This window comes from Triplophysa dalaica, chromosome 5, assembly GCF_015846415.1.
Source record: "Triplophysa dalaica isolate WHDGS20190420 chromosome 5, ASM1584641v1, whole genome shotgun sequence".
Classification (NCBI taxonomy): Eukaryota; Metazoa; Chordata; class Actinopteri; order Cypriniformes; family Nemacheilidae; genus Triplophysa; species Triplophysa dalaica.
This window is the reverse complement of record NC_079546.1, coordinates 6,265,821-6,280,720: the sequence shown is the minus strand read 5'-3', so window position 1 is coordinate 6,280,720 and position 14,900 is coordinate 6,265,821. Positions and strand designations below refer to the sequence as shown.

The following is a 14,900-nucleotide window of genomic DNA, read 5'->3' as shown; positions in this document are numbered from 1 at the left end:
TTGACTGGTCTGGTAAATGAAACTAATATATATCTGAATACAACAAGTTTATTTCATAACAAACAAGTCACAAAAAGGATTTAGTACATCAAAAGGAAAAGCATGCCTTACAGTGGGTTCAAAACATAATACTAAATAAAGGAAACGCTACACAAAACTTGTTTTGGGTTTCATTGTATAACGGATAAAAAAGAGTTTAAAGACAGATGTACAGCCTAATAGTACTGCATATACATTATTATTAGTTGCATGTACACATATACATTATTTACGGGATTTCTTAAAAAATTTTCATTGTTTAGAAAGAATGCATGTGAATGTGACTTAACTGGCAACAACAACATAGAACCTTTCATTTAAACCTGCTTGATCAAAAATAGACATCCTCAGTGGGTTAGTATATCTTTTGCCCCACAATGATGAGCATGACTTTCCTTGTCTTTTTTCATTTTTATCATTATTTTGAAAGGTTAGAAATTCGATTTACAAATGGATGAATGAGACAGCATCAGTGACCAATTTACCCTTGTCACATGGAATATACTTTGTACAAAGGCGTTCATGTAATACATCAAAAACTAAGAGGGTCTTTAGTTTGGGCTCAGAAATTACACAATATGACACCGCTGGTCGAATGAAAGGATGTCACCTTAGACAGCCGGGTCAGGCTGCCGTACGACCTCATCCAGTTCGCCAATGAAGTGTCGCAGGTCCTCAAGGCATCGCTCGCGGATCTCGATCAGGTTCTCTTTCAGTGGGTTCTGCAGGTGCTTCTCTAAGCTTGGTTCTTTGGCCACCAGCATCTTCACAACCATGCCAAACGTCTCACAGTCCTGACGGTACACCTGATGCCACACAGACCAATTTTTGGACATGTTAAAATAGTCGAACAGGGTATGTGTACCACAAATAATAACATATCATAATGATATTAAATATGTTCATGTGTTTTTACTTTGGTCACAAGAATTCAGGCCTTGTCCTCTTATTGCAAAATTATAAACCTTGTGTTTTGCTTTTTGGTAACAAAGCTGTAAAATACTACAGAAATGAACACTTGGCAAGACCTAAATGTAAATAAAATCGTCACACCCTACAAATAAATCCAGAATCGCCCACACCACAGTCCATATGGTGATCTCACTAAAAAGATCCACGAAAGCATCTTTTAATGTAAGGATGTCTAGAGATTTTTCTTTTCTCTTGAGGTAACATAAGACAAAGGACAGAGCAGTTTTGTTGTGTGTTCAGGAAAACGCTGTCGTCTGATCCACCATTCAGACATAAGAACACAGCCTGAAAATCCAAAGTCTAAGTTTGTTGTGGTTGGATAATCAAACACTTCTGGCCATCAAAGCAATGCTTCAGACCCAGGGGAGTCTCCATAACCTCTGCAATTACCTTCAAATACACAAAGCCCTTAGGATAAGAAACTGATAGCTAGAGATTATATCTGAAATGAACTCTACAATTTACATCAGGAGACAGTGATAAAATCAAAAAGTGCTGTGCTGTCACGATTTTACGGTTTTATGTAGCAGCGCAACACCCCAAACTGATTAAAAAACTAAAACGGAAATTACAATTTCAACAAATAGCGACCCTAACCGTATCTGTACGCCAAAAATCCTCAAATGGTTTATATTAACAAAATATCAATAAAAATGCTAAACATTTGACAAAAATAGGTTTGTTAGATTTTAAACAGCAAAACAATATACATGTTGCTAAAAAAGAAGACCGGAAATATCTGAACACTTTTAGCTGGACATCCATAGTTAATGTGATAAACTACATCCGTTCCTACTTAATGACAAGGAAAGTGTCATTTTTGTTTGATTATGTTATATCCAAACTAATGTTTCTGCATCAAATAAATCACATTTCAGTGAGTGAGACTTAAATTGAAATGCCATTGTTTATTTACCCCCTTGTTATTCAAAACCAAATTATGACTTTCCTCTGTGAGACACAAAAGAAGATATTTTGAGAAATGTCTCAGTGTTTTTGTGTCCATATAATGTCAACTGGGGCCAATTGTTAAGTTATGAACGGTCTTCAAAATATCTTTGTATTCTGCAGAAGAAAGCATGTCACACAAGTTTGAATTGACACAAGGTTGGGTAAATGATGACAAAAAAACTTTTCTGGGTGAACTATCTCTGGTCCAAAAAGGTACTTCGGCATGTTTGGGCATTACTGTAGCTCATAACATTTCATATCTTACAAACATCACCTGCAAGTATTTAACACATCACGAGAATTGAACAACTTAGCTTTTTTTAAATGTATGTATGTATATATTTGATAATGCAAACATTCTGAATCACTTGCTACCACAAGCTCTAGGTCTATAAAACGATGCATCCACCCAGCTAATCATGCAGAGTAATAATTTAGCATCAAGCTCCTCATTAGCCCTTCACATGAGGGCTCTTTCCCATGCCTGAGTCAGGTTCTAGTAAAATGAGATCACCTGCTTCCAGGAATACTAGGGCCCACACACAAAGCCCAAGAGTTCTTATGCGAGAGCTCACCTCTAATAGTCATTAAGTCAAAGTAAGAGGTTGCATGAGATCAGTCTAATAGTGAGTCAATTAGAGCATTCCAGTCCTGAATGGATAAACGATTTAGACGGAGAGGAAGTTTGCAGGAGCCTGAGGCTGCGAGTTAAGACAGACTGCAGTTAGAGAGTCAATCCATGTGACTGTTTAGTTTCATTAACGCTCCACCAATAAACACGGTTGCTGGGGCCTTTTAGCCCGTGTGCTATTTTTAAAAACACAGAAGCCAACTGCCAATAATGTTCAGGCTTTTGGCAGACGCCTTTCTCCAAAGTTACTTATAGGCCCGGTTTCACAGACACGGCTTAATTTAAGTCAGGACTATGCCTTGAATGAAGATAGTTATGTCGCTTTTATAAAAATGCATTGGAAGAATACATTACTGGTATGCATCTTGAAACAAAACAATGGCACTAATATATTTTAAGATATTTCAGGGCAAGTTATATTGAGCTAAGACAGTTCACACATTAATTTTAGTCTGGGACTAGCCTTAAGGCTTGTCTGTGAAACCGGGCCATAGCTAGGGGTGGGCGATATGGACAAAAAATAATATCTAGATATTTTTGGCGATTTTAACGATAACGATAATTAGATGTTATCCATTAAAAATGTGATTAAAAATGTGATAAAAGTCTGAGTTACTTAATCACTGATGATAATAATGGGCACAATGTAAAATGAAAACATTGCTCATTTATTTTCTTTAACATGTAAGTATTCAAGTAAAAACTATTCAAAGACACACAAAATACTAATTGAACTAGTGTAAGAACATCAAACTCTGAGTAAACATTCAGTTGTACACCTCTGCTGTAATGTAAATTGTGCAGCATACAAGCAAGATGAAATGATAATAATAATAATGAACAAATACCATCTGTAAATAAAGTACTCTAAAGTGATCTGTAATATATTGCACACAACCATGTGTCCTTAGGGCCTTATTGTCTTACCACCTATGGCCTTATTGAACAAATACCTAACTTCAAGTAATGCCCAGTACAAAGATTGCACAAAGATAAAAAGGAAAATCTGCCCAAAAGGTGTACTTCCAAATCAGATTATCTTAATATAATATAATATACATTTGTTAACAAATGACATCAAAGTAAACAAGGTCCACAATTTACAGACAAATAAAATATGGTCACTACTATTAAAGCACACACTGGCATGGACAGATTCTGAAACTATAGAACATTATAGGCCAACTGCTAACTGTTCACATGTGATTTACTTCAAATTATGAGCCAAGACAAATCCGTCATGATAATACAGAATGTATTCGGGTCTTGTCTTTTAAATGAAAGAGCTTGTTGTGCAGTATTCAGTCGCCGCTTCTGTTTCTCCAGAAGTCGGCTTCGCTCATAAGATACACAAACACAAGAGCGCGAGGCAACATGACGCCATCGTGGAGTGGGCGGTCAGGTAAACAGTTAAGAAACTCCCCTTCCGCGCTCGCAATAGCGTTCACGTGCGCCAGGCACGTTCTCGCGTGAATAATTACAAAACAGCTCTCTAGTCACAGATTTCGATAGGTCACAGATTTCGGCACAGCGCCGGTGTTCAACTTCCGGGCGGCCATTCGCTAACCATGCCTGTGAGAGAGATGACAATGTGTATACGCAGAACAGCAATCACGTGACACCCTGCTGTAGCCTCTGAATGTGTGGCGTTTTAATGCGTGTTTTTTCGGAGTAATTTAAATACTCGATAATGAGAATTTGCACATCGATAACACAACAATCACAATATTATTGCAGACGATATATATCGCCCACCCCTAGCCATAGCCTTTTAAAAGTATACACTGATCAGTTCCTTGGGTCTCAAATTCAAATAAATTCATAAGGAGAATCACATGTACAAGCACCTATTGCCATGTCCCATGATGAGATGTTTATAACCTTATAACACACAAACCCATCTTGGCTACACTGAGATTTAATACTTCATAACAGGGCAAGGAATGCTGGGAAGTTTTCCCCAGGTGTGCTTTAATTTCACACACTTCCTCTGAACCCCACCTCTGTTACTCAATCCAACAGCAAGGCTGAGCTGAAATCTGGAGTCGGTAGTCTAGTTCACCCTTAAATGTGTCATTTTGATACATTAAAGGATCATTCTTGATTCCGAGTAAAGAAAGCAGAGAATTATTCAGGATGGGTGGGAGACACAACTAGGGTAAAAGGGGAACATTTCTAGACTTAAAAAACATTTCGAACGGTTCGTCGTAAGTTCAGAGTTATTTAAATATCCTAAATCAAACTCTGAGTTATTGAAAAAGCTTGAGCTATAATGCATACAAATATGTATATATTGCGCTGTATAAGCAGCTATATATATTCCCTTATATATAGACTACTTTAACAGTGATGTTGGGTCTTTTTGTGGCATGACACCTTTTGGTCTTATTCCTAAAAATATCTTATTTACTTCTAAAAATCTCTTATCACGCTCCATATTACAACTTGTCTGGAAAAGCAAAACTGGCAGAGTAAAAGACAGAAGTTTTACTTTTAGGTTAACTTTTCCCTTAATAAAAACAATACAAAAGCAAAAAGACACCTTTATGCCTGTGATCTGCGAAAGAGGAAAGCTGGGTATAGAAACAGCAAAAGAACACAGAAGTGTAATGGCCTTCGGGAAACTGTGCTCCAGTTATCAGTCTACCATTTGCTCTACATGTTTGTCCTGACGTTTTCAGATCAAAAACATCAAACACGGTTAGAGACCGAAGGAATCGTACACGCCTGACTTGCCTGTCAGCGCAAGAGCTCGGTCGCCGCTTCAGTCCCAGATTAAGCCTCATTGTAGGCCGCTGAACTATCACAACACAGATGCCCTAGTTACAGTACTTTAGCGGTAAGGAATTCAGTCTTGTTAAAATCGCAGCAGCTCATCAGCAAAATAAACATTTTACTGGTCAAAACAAAACATTCAAGAGCCAATCAGAACAGGGTTCGACTTAATTTTGCATCTGAAATATAGCACAACGGCCAGGGGAAAATGTTTAATGCCTCAATCTCTACATTTTCCCCTCAAAATACACAGACAGATTTTCAACCTGGAAGAAGAAAGTTGCAGAACTTCGTCACACAATCGGAGGTAGTTACTAGAGACATCCACCAGTCTGTGAAATGGAAGCGAGCAGTGATGTCCTTTTATACAAACCTTGTTCACGCAACAAATCTGATGCTGTATGCCATCTAAATGTTTATCAAAATAAATTATAGAGAAGAGTGTAGAGATGGCTGGACCAGATTGAGAGAAAAGCTTAACATCTGGTGGACCCTTGTTAAACACTGAAACAACACACACTTTGTGAAATAACAGGCTTTGGCTTGACAGGCATCCACACACTGTCACTCAAGTATGTCTTTAGAGGGCAAATCAAAACACACTTCACTTGAATCCCAAGTGCAGATAGAAGTCTTGAACAAATCCCAGAAAAGTTTTTGTAAAGAATTTAGAAATGAATGCACATAAGAAGCTGGTTAAATTGAAAATATCTGTGCCAATAAAGCCAGGATACATGTATTAAACAGAAATGCAAAAATACTGCTTGCTGGTCACAGATGGAAACAGATTGTCACACCCTCATGGAACTATGTAATGTTGTAGTGAGGTAGAGTCAGGTTTGGAAAGATCTAATAATGCTCTAGCAAACAGAAAGCGTGTCAGTAGCTAAAGTTAGTAGCTTTGTATGAGGGCCTAGGCTCTGCCCCTTGGGGGATCCATCACTTGTTTAATAGGACCAGTAAAAAAAAGTAGAGGGCAGAACCTTTAGGGCTCAGATTTCAACTTTGTCCACATAGGTGAATTAGGGATTTTGCTAAATGGGAAGAGGGGATTCTGGTGTACAGTATAAGAAAAGATAAGAATCGCTCGCCCATCTACAAATATAAAAAATCTGATGGGTTAAACTAAGTGTAGATGCTATAAAGTGGTCTAGCGGTTGCGGGGTCACTTAATTTGTAATAAACAGCTTTTCCTAATTATCTTTGGTCAGTTTATCAACATTAAGAACTTAGCTTACTAATCATATAAAGCCTTGCATTAGGAATCACTAAAATTAGCATTAAATCATTTAAAAGAAATAAAAAACATTGTTCAAACCTTCTCAATTTCCCGAGCCTTGGCAGCAATAGCTTGAGCTCGCCGCTCCTGGAAGTCATCCATGACGGAGGTGACCTCCTCTGATGTTGCGGGAAGTTCTTCTGCTGGCCCTTCCATCGTCATTATTTCCTCCTGCATCACACCAAAACAGATTTTTAAAGACTAAATAAATCTGTTTATTCGTGTTCAAGTATAAGAAAAATGTAAATGCTTAAACACCTTAAACACAGGTGGTTCACTTAGAGGTACACCATTCAGGAAAGCAAAGAAATGTGCTTTGGTCAAGTAGAAAGAAAGCAAGGAGAGCTATGTAACCTAGTGACAGAATGGAAACAAGGCGGAAAAGTCGAATAAACAGGCTCTGTCCATTTACATCTGTGACTGGGGCTTGAAAATGCTGTCGTCTCAGAAAATGAGGGCCAGACCGTGCCATGCCACATTTTCTCTACCTATAGTCCTCGGCTGGAAATGAAAAATGACTCCGAGGTCTCAACAGGCTCAAAATAAACTAACTAGCGGAATTATTTCTTGCCCTATTAGCCCTCAGGGTATGACAATGTGGCATCTACTGGCCAAGACCGCTATTCAGCTACCATAAGTAGGGCTGTAAAACGGTCAGCCATACAAAGACAACGTTCAAACAAACTACAGATGAGCAAGAAGGACTTGTTAATTCCTCTAAAGGTCTTTAAAATTAAACAAAATTGGTCTAAACATTGTGGTGGGTAGAAGCAGGTTAAAGAAACAAATCCAACAATGCAAATTCTGATTTTGTAACGCTCATGTAGTTTTAAACCTTTCTAGGATAACAAAATGAGAGATTTCCATGTTCTGAGATGTGGTCGGTAACTAACAACTTTCTTGACGACACAAATTCAATTGTCACTGTTAGGTTGAACTATTCCTTTAATACAGCCATCAGGCGTACGTGGCCATTAGCAAAGTGCAAATTAGAAACATTAACACTGTCAAATATTTAACCAAACTAACGTCAATGACAATCAGTAACAAAGTTCAGTTTGGGATGAATATTTGTTTAAGATGAGATCTCCAAACGCATTGCAGACAAACCTGGGACCACCACAAGGAAACATATCCTCTCCATCTGTTCTTTGTTCTTAGACAATGAATCCAAAAAGCATGAGTGTTTGTTGAACTTAGGAGACCGGTTATCAGGCGCAGTTTACACTGGCAAAGTCCTTTCAATTCGAGGCACAAGGTTATGGCCAATGCCCCATGAATGGAGCCATGGAAGCAGATCAAACGCTGGACAAAGATAGTCACCAACTAGAAAAAAACTTTCATCTGCACATTCAGAAGCATATCTTCGCAAGTACACAAAGAGAAGAAACATACCAATTTGACATCGCTCATTCTTTTCAAAACCTGTCTGAAGGATTTGTTTACAAAGTTTGGTCTGTTTCTCTTTCAAATTATATGCCGTTACAAGAACTAGAATTTAGCACGTCAATAAAACATCTATTTTTTCTACCCTACAGAAGGAAAAAGTCCAGAAATAAGCAAAAATGGGCAGAACTGTCATTTTTTTGTTTGCCATTTCTTTAAATCAAAGATCATATTCAGACTGAAGGCTGCGAGAGATTTCGTTCATGACTGCTGAAAGACTAAACAAAGAAAAAGTAAAAAGAAGTAAAACTACAAATTTATTTTAGGCTCTAAGTGCTCCCTAGTGCATCCAGAGTGCTCAGAGTCATCGATAAGATCTCTCGATAGTTCCAGGGGTCGAGCTAATGCGTTTCCCTCTCCTTTTTTAGCCTTGCTGCGGTCTGGGTGGCCCACATCTCGATTCCCTCAAACTCTAACTCCAGGGTTGGACTCCGAAACGTGCTTAGAGTTAGAATAAACACGACACGGACCACTTGCCTTTCAAGCATCAAACAGGACCATTTAAAACTCATTTAGTCCCATCATATGGCGAAGAGCAATAAGTCAGGGTTCCTCAGTCTTTTTTGCGAGCCCCCCAGGGCACAGAGAGATGGATGAGAGTTATCCAGTTACTGTACATATTCTATAGTACATTTAAATGTGGGAGGGACAGTGAAACAATTTTTTGACAAAAAATCATTTTGAGGTTGCTGGGAAACTGATGGAAATTCAAACAAGATTTGTGGATTCTTGCCATAACTGGCATGTCACACGTATTATTATTTAAGCAGATGGTAAGCACATCTGTTTGAGAGCCACCCGCGTGTGTGCGGTGCACGATGCGCAACTCACCTTAGAGGCCGATACTGAGCTGTGTGGCGAACCATCTCGCGATGCATTCACGGAGGGGCCGGGGGGCCTTTCTCTGTCTGTGGAAGATGAAAGAAAAGCACAAAAAGCATCTGTTGAAGGACATAAGCCAACAATGCAGCTATAGTTTGGACCTAGACCAACATCCCCCAGAAAGCCGCGGAATAAGCCCACGCTTGACTCATTTGGTGCCGTAAACGTTTTCACATGCTGGAACGGATCCTTCTTGCTTTCCGAACATCCAGCTGGTATGCAGAACCAGGTGGTTTCCTCTACATTGATCTGGACTCTTCCCTGAAGGCAAACCACAGCCAGGTGCCTGCAGTGTCAGCCCATGACCTTCTCCGTGTGAGCTGTGGGCTCGACACCTACAAATTCATTTATGATTGCCAAATTGATTTGCAGCTCATGGAAGTCTAGACACCGAACATAGATTTGAACTATGTTTTATTAAATGTATAGTGAAATACACTAAAGATGCATGTCAATCACTCTTTGTAATATGCCGACGTGCGTGGGCTTTCAAACAACTGGCAGTGATGTAAAAAGGAGGGTAAATAAAAACTAGCTAGAGAAAAGAGTAAGAAAGCTTTAACAACCAGACACTCCAGCATACGTCTGTGGCCGCTTTACGATCGCTGGGCAAAGGAAGCAGACAAACCAAACGAGGCTCTACAATGGTGCGATTAGCAACGCTTTCTCTCAAGTTACTGTGACTATAGTTTGACCTTTCACTTACGGAAACAGAATCTCCTTATGTGCAAGCAGTAAATTAACTTTAGCACGATTTTTTTCAGGCGATTTAAAACGGCACATTTTTGTTTCCAAAATTCTAATCAAGTTAAAGAAATAAGCACTCCATAAAACTCACAGCCTTGATTTATGCACGCAAACCATTCAAATTATCCTTACATAAGTGAACCATACAAGTCAATTCTATTTCTCATAACTCTATTTTTATGCTGCTCATTTGAACATCTTTGCTTTCCTGAATGGTATGACCATATTCTCCTCAATCACGGATCACAGATGTTAGTTTTTTGCTGGAGTATTTTAATGCCTATTCAAAACTATTATTTTGAAAAAAGTCCATCTCTCCATTAAAAAGTTTTACTCACCTGGAGCTCGGCCTGGACCATATGGCTCCTCGTATCCTGAAAGACAGTTAGACATAATTTTTGTATACAACACAAAAAACAATGAGCAAAACATGAATTGCACCACTGCAGAGAATTAATGGTCTTTTTATGCATTCTTTTATCAATATTAAATGTTTGACCCTATGAACGCATTCTCCATGTAGAGCTGCTCAGCATGGGTACGTCATCCAAACACGTGCATCCAATATCGGCTGCTCCGTGCGTTACTCTGTCCTTTATTACAGACGATCTCATTACAGTAACAGAAAACAGGGAAATGAATGCAGATGTGAGCCTTTATTAAGACAGGCTCCAAATGACATAATGCGTGATTTTTAATCTTATGGAAGAGCAAGTCTGCATTGACCCAAACTGTCGAACACGACAGCTCAAATGAAACATGTATGTTAAGTGTGTATGTTTACTACATTTATATAAAGAATAAAGCAAAAAAAAATAAAAAGTGACTAACAAAAGCATTTGACGGATGCTGCTCAAGATATGGAAACACATCATACTTTTCCCCTGCTGGGGTGGGAAGGGGAGCACTTTGCTCCGGTCTGGCGAGTAGCTGCGGCTGCTTATGCTGGATCCCGATCGGCTATGGGGGGAAGGTGGGACGTCACGGCGGGCTGGAGAACGTTCACGTACGGCAGGAAAAGGAGGCTTTCGTCTCAGACCCTCTCTCTCCTCACTGTGAAGGACATACAAACCTTTCCTGAATCTGCTCTGGTAGAACATGACCTATCATGCATGAGTTTAATTCTGAAGTGATTTATATTTTGACATTATATTTAATAATACAATGGTTTCTTTCAAATCGTCAGGCATTCAAGGTTTAACTTTAATCAGGGCGATCAAACCAATGACAATTTTGAGCTATAAGATCATTGGTTTAAATACAAACCCTCGGTCCAGGCTCATGATGGCCTGCATCAGGTTGTCATCTCCAGCTTCAGGTCCTATGGCAGACAGAGCCCTGGCTGGAGGGAAGGAACCCTGGACCCGAGCGTTTTGGGGAGGACCTGCTCTATTGCCTGGCCTGAGAAACAAATTTGTTCACATTATGACACAGTAAAGTTTAAAATGTTGGCATCAGTTTTTCCTCATAGCTTTATGTGTCCTGCAAAGGCATAAATGTAATGTAAAAAGAAAACAAACCAAAGTATATTTCAGGGATGGGTATTGTAGTCATTTTATCGGTTAAATTCGGACATTCCTAATATTTGTGATTGAAGTACGATCACTGTTCTGATGTTCAAGGGGTTTAAAGAGGGACAGTCGACAAGTCTGATGATCCGTGGATTTAAACAGTAAGACGACGAGGTGCTTCTACTGACCTCCGAACTGAGAAGGTCATTTTGGATGCCTGTTCTTTGTGTTAACAAGGCAACACGATGCCACAATTTCACAATGTCCACACCTCCAAATAAATCCATCTCTGTGGCTCAAAGACAGGCAGACGAGGTGAATTTGTGAAGACAGCTCTTCACACCTTTCCCATCCCTTGCTCCGAGCAACAGATAACACATACACACTTCCTCATGTTGTCTTTACACTTCAGTTTCAGGACAATGAACTGACTGAGAAATTGCATTAGCAACAAATATAACTTCAGTATTGCAAATCCATGACTGGTTTATTAAGAAGAAAAATGGGTTCATTTTGATTTAATATTCTCTTTAATGATTTGAAAATCTTGAAACTGTTGGTTCTGCAGATTTCAATGACACTGAGGAGGTCTCAGAGGAGACCCTCTTTAACTGCTCTTCATACTGATCTCTGCTTCATTTAAGGGTCTTGCCAGAGGCTTCACATCCTGCCCGTAAAGCGCACCTCAATATAAACTGCACAAAGAGCAAAATGAGCCTTGTAAAAAGTTGCAATGCTGCTTAGCGGAGCAGCACCGCAGCTTTGCCGAGTCCGCCCGCAAACCAGGACATTCATTAACACACATCTGTTCCAGCGGCAGTAAAACCCCCTTCGGTTTACTCAGCTCCCCCCGACCGTGCCTGCCGGGGCCCTCCGGTCACACGGGCTGATTACGTGCCACTTATACGGCCCGCTGCGCAGGCGAGCAGGAGGACGTAAAAGAATCAGAGGCACCTGGTCCAAGTGACCCTGGCCTGAACCCCAGGCGGGTTCCTATCTCACAAACACACAGGACAATGTGTCCGCATACAGCGACCTCGCAAAACTTTAATGACCCTCACATCTGTTTGAAGTGCAGGTGACCCTGTCTGCCCTGGACCAACAGAGCAAATTACCACATGTCTGTCTTTACTGCCAATATGAGGCCTGTGCATAACCCAAATCCCAAAAAAAGGTTAACCTCTAACTCCCAATCACAGCAGATTAAAGAGCTGTAAAGGTCAAACACAAGGTAAATTTGCAAAGCATGCTTGACGCGTACAATCAAAAAAATGTCACACGGGACCATATAAAAGAAAAGTAACTAAAGAGTATACAAAGCACGTAAGTGTGCTTCTCTGAATGATAACAACAGCGCCATCAAATGGTCAAACCAGGCTGTGCACTTTGGAATTTAAAATTGATCTGTGGCGAAGTTGTCAATGCTCAGACTTGGCCACATGGAGGTGTAGTGCACATTTTGTTTGTATAGGTTCAAACTGTCTGGTCTCCCATACGATAAAAAAAAATGTGTGACAAAAGTTTAGTTAATACCCTTCTCTACAAATGTCTACAAATTAATAACATGACATTAATTTTTCAAGTAAGGAAAATCATGTCATAACCATACAATAGAGTCAAATGTTTTGGTAATGCAGGTAAACAGGAGGAGAATCAATATTAGGTTTCTTTGGTGTGGCATGTCCTTGTTGTGAACTGTTGCAAAACCAAAGGCAATCTCTCTCTGCTCATCCAGAGAGAGTAACTATCTCTGAATATTTCCGTGGAAGCTGAATCACAAAATGAGACAGTGTAAAATAAAATACAGCTGAAGAGAAAATGTCTGTCTTTCAAAAGGAACACTTCTGCCATCTACTGGAGAAATAACTTTTAATACATGACAACCTTAGATCCACATGATATTAACCCTTCCAGGTCATTGAAAACGATCCGTTACCAAAGAATAAATGGCAAAAACGAGCATTACCACTATTTCAAGAGTACTAAGGGGAAACATGTATCCAGATCCTACATAATATGGCAATTACTTTACATAAAGGGATCTTTTTGAGCAGTTAGCTCTACAGAGCATGTAAACCGCTATTTTTTTTATCAAACCAGAATGAGAAAATCCAGTGAATTTAAACGTAGTCCAGGGGCCTTAATAATTATCTTCTGAAAATGTAAAAATATATGTACAATTGTTAATCATTTTCTCACTACAACTGACCAGAAAGGGGATCTTTGAAACACACCACAAACTAAACTGGCTGCCTTATCTCTTCAAATTACATAAGGAAATGTTATTTTGCTTCTCTCCCCAAAATCATTGAAATACACATTTACATAAAGTACCTAAAGTCCATTTGGCGGGCAGGATGCGATTCCTCTCTTGGTCCTCTGTAATATGGAAAATCCTCCTGCTAACATACAAGAACATTTGACATGATGAATATCTGAGTTATACAACTGCAGTATACAGTACATGTCTGACCTTTGATGCTTACCCTTCGAGCAGGCGGCCTACCCCTGTGATCATTCGGAAATGAATGATGGCCATCTCCATGGTAACCCCTCTGCTCTTCACCTTGATAGTTACGAGGGCCACCATTTGGGTAAAACCGTGGGCCCTCGTATTCAAAGCCACGGCCGTATCCTTCCTCCGGCCGCCCGAAAGGAGGTCTCCTCTCTCCTGGGACCCCTCTTGGAATTGTTCCCTGGAACAGACAGTTTGTTGCATGCACAAATTATAAACACAAAAGCAGTGAGATAAAGCTGCTTACTCAACCCACTCTCTCTGCATGAAAGCGTTCCTCATAAACATCCCTGAGGTTCCGGTCTCTCCTAAACGCCACTGAGAAGAAGAAAACATACAGTGCATATTAGCTTCAGGTTTAACATGATCACAAAAGGCTCCCTTTTTATTAGACGGGAGTCGATGCTAATGGTTCAATATTTTAAAGATAAGAAAAATCTGGATTTAATAGAAAGTCTAAACTAAAATCATGTAAATTAAATGTATTACCATCTCACAGTAACTTACTGTTATAATTTCAGAATTGTAAAGGATGTCTTCAGCTGTATAATGTTGTTAGCTATCAAAAGATGAACAAAAAAACTGAAATAAGACAAAAACATTTGTTTCACAAGTACACTTATACATTTGCCAGCGTATTTTAGTATAGAGCATATCAATAGCGTTAAACATGTTTGTATGTACATGCAAATATTTCAGGTTCAAAAGGACGGTTACAATGCAAAACCCATTCAACAAGAAATGTCCTGGTCCGTGTGTTGTTTTTCCAGCGAAATAATTTTAATTTATATAAATAAATGTTTGAATTAATTCCGACAATGTAATACCGTTTTCCCCCAGTACACAACGAGAACACATGCGTAACCCTAATAAGCGTTTACATACCGTTCACATCCTCTACTTGATATAGCATGTGATATAAATCTATCTTTTGTAGTCAAGTAACTTAAATAAAATATGATTAAAGACAACGTTAAAACACGCTGAGCTCGTTATCAACAAGAAACTCCAAACATCTTCGATCAAAAACAAACTGCTTCCGGGACGACGGAAGCACTCCTTTCATAATAAAATGCAATTGTCCGCATATATTTTCCTAAAATGTTTGTAAATTTGAAAAATAACATTATAATCGGTAAATGCTTTGGATTC

The 14,900-nt window shown here is 39.3% G+C and overlaps 1 protein-coding gene across 2 annotated transcripts; it reads right to left on the bottom strand.

Moving 5' to 3' along the window:
• Positions 1 to 32: 32 nt before the first annotated feature.
• Positions 33 to 14,781, bottom strand: pphln1 (periphilin 1). Of its 2 annotated transcripts, none has more exons than XM_056748384.1 (11): positions 14,634 to 14,781; positions 14,256 to 14,330; positions 14,005 to 14,066; positions 13,720 to 13,929; positions 13,568 to 13,635; positions 10,989 to 11,123; positions 10,600 to 10,775; positions 10,061 to 10,096; positions 8,925 to 9,001; positions 6,687 to 6,818; positions 33 to 845 (listed from the first exon to the last, which is right to left on the bottom strand). In XM_056748384.1, coding segments are annotated over exons 2-11 (1,092 nt in total). In that variant the 5' UTR covers positions 14,257 to 14,330; positions 14,634 to 14,781; the 3' UTR covers positions 33 to 650. The 2 variants fall into 2 exon arrangements, with proteins under 2 accessions (XP_056604362.1, XP_056604360.1); XM_056748382.1 differs by having other exon boundaries at positions 14,256 to 14,307.
• Between the last annotated feature and the right edge of the window lie 119 nt (positions 14,782 to 14,900).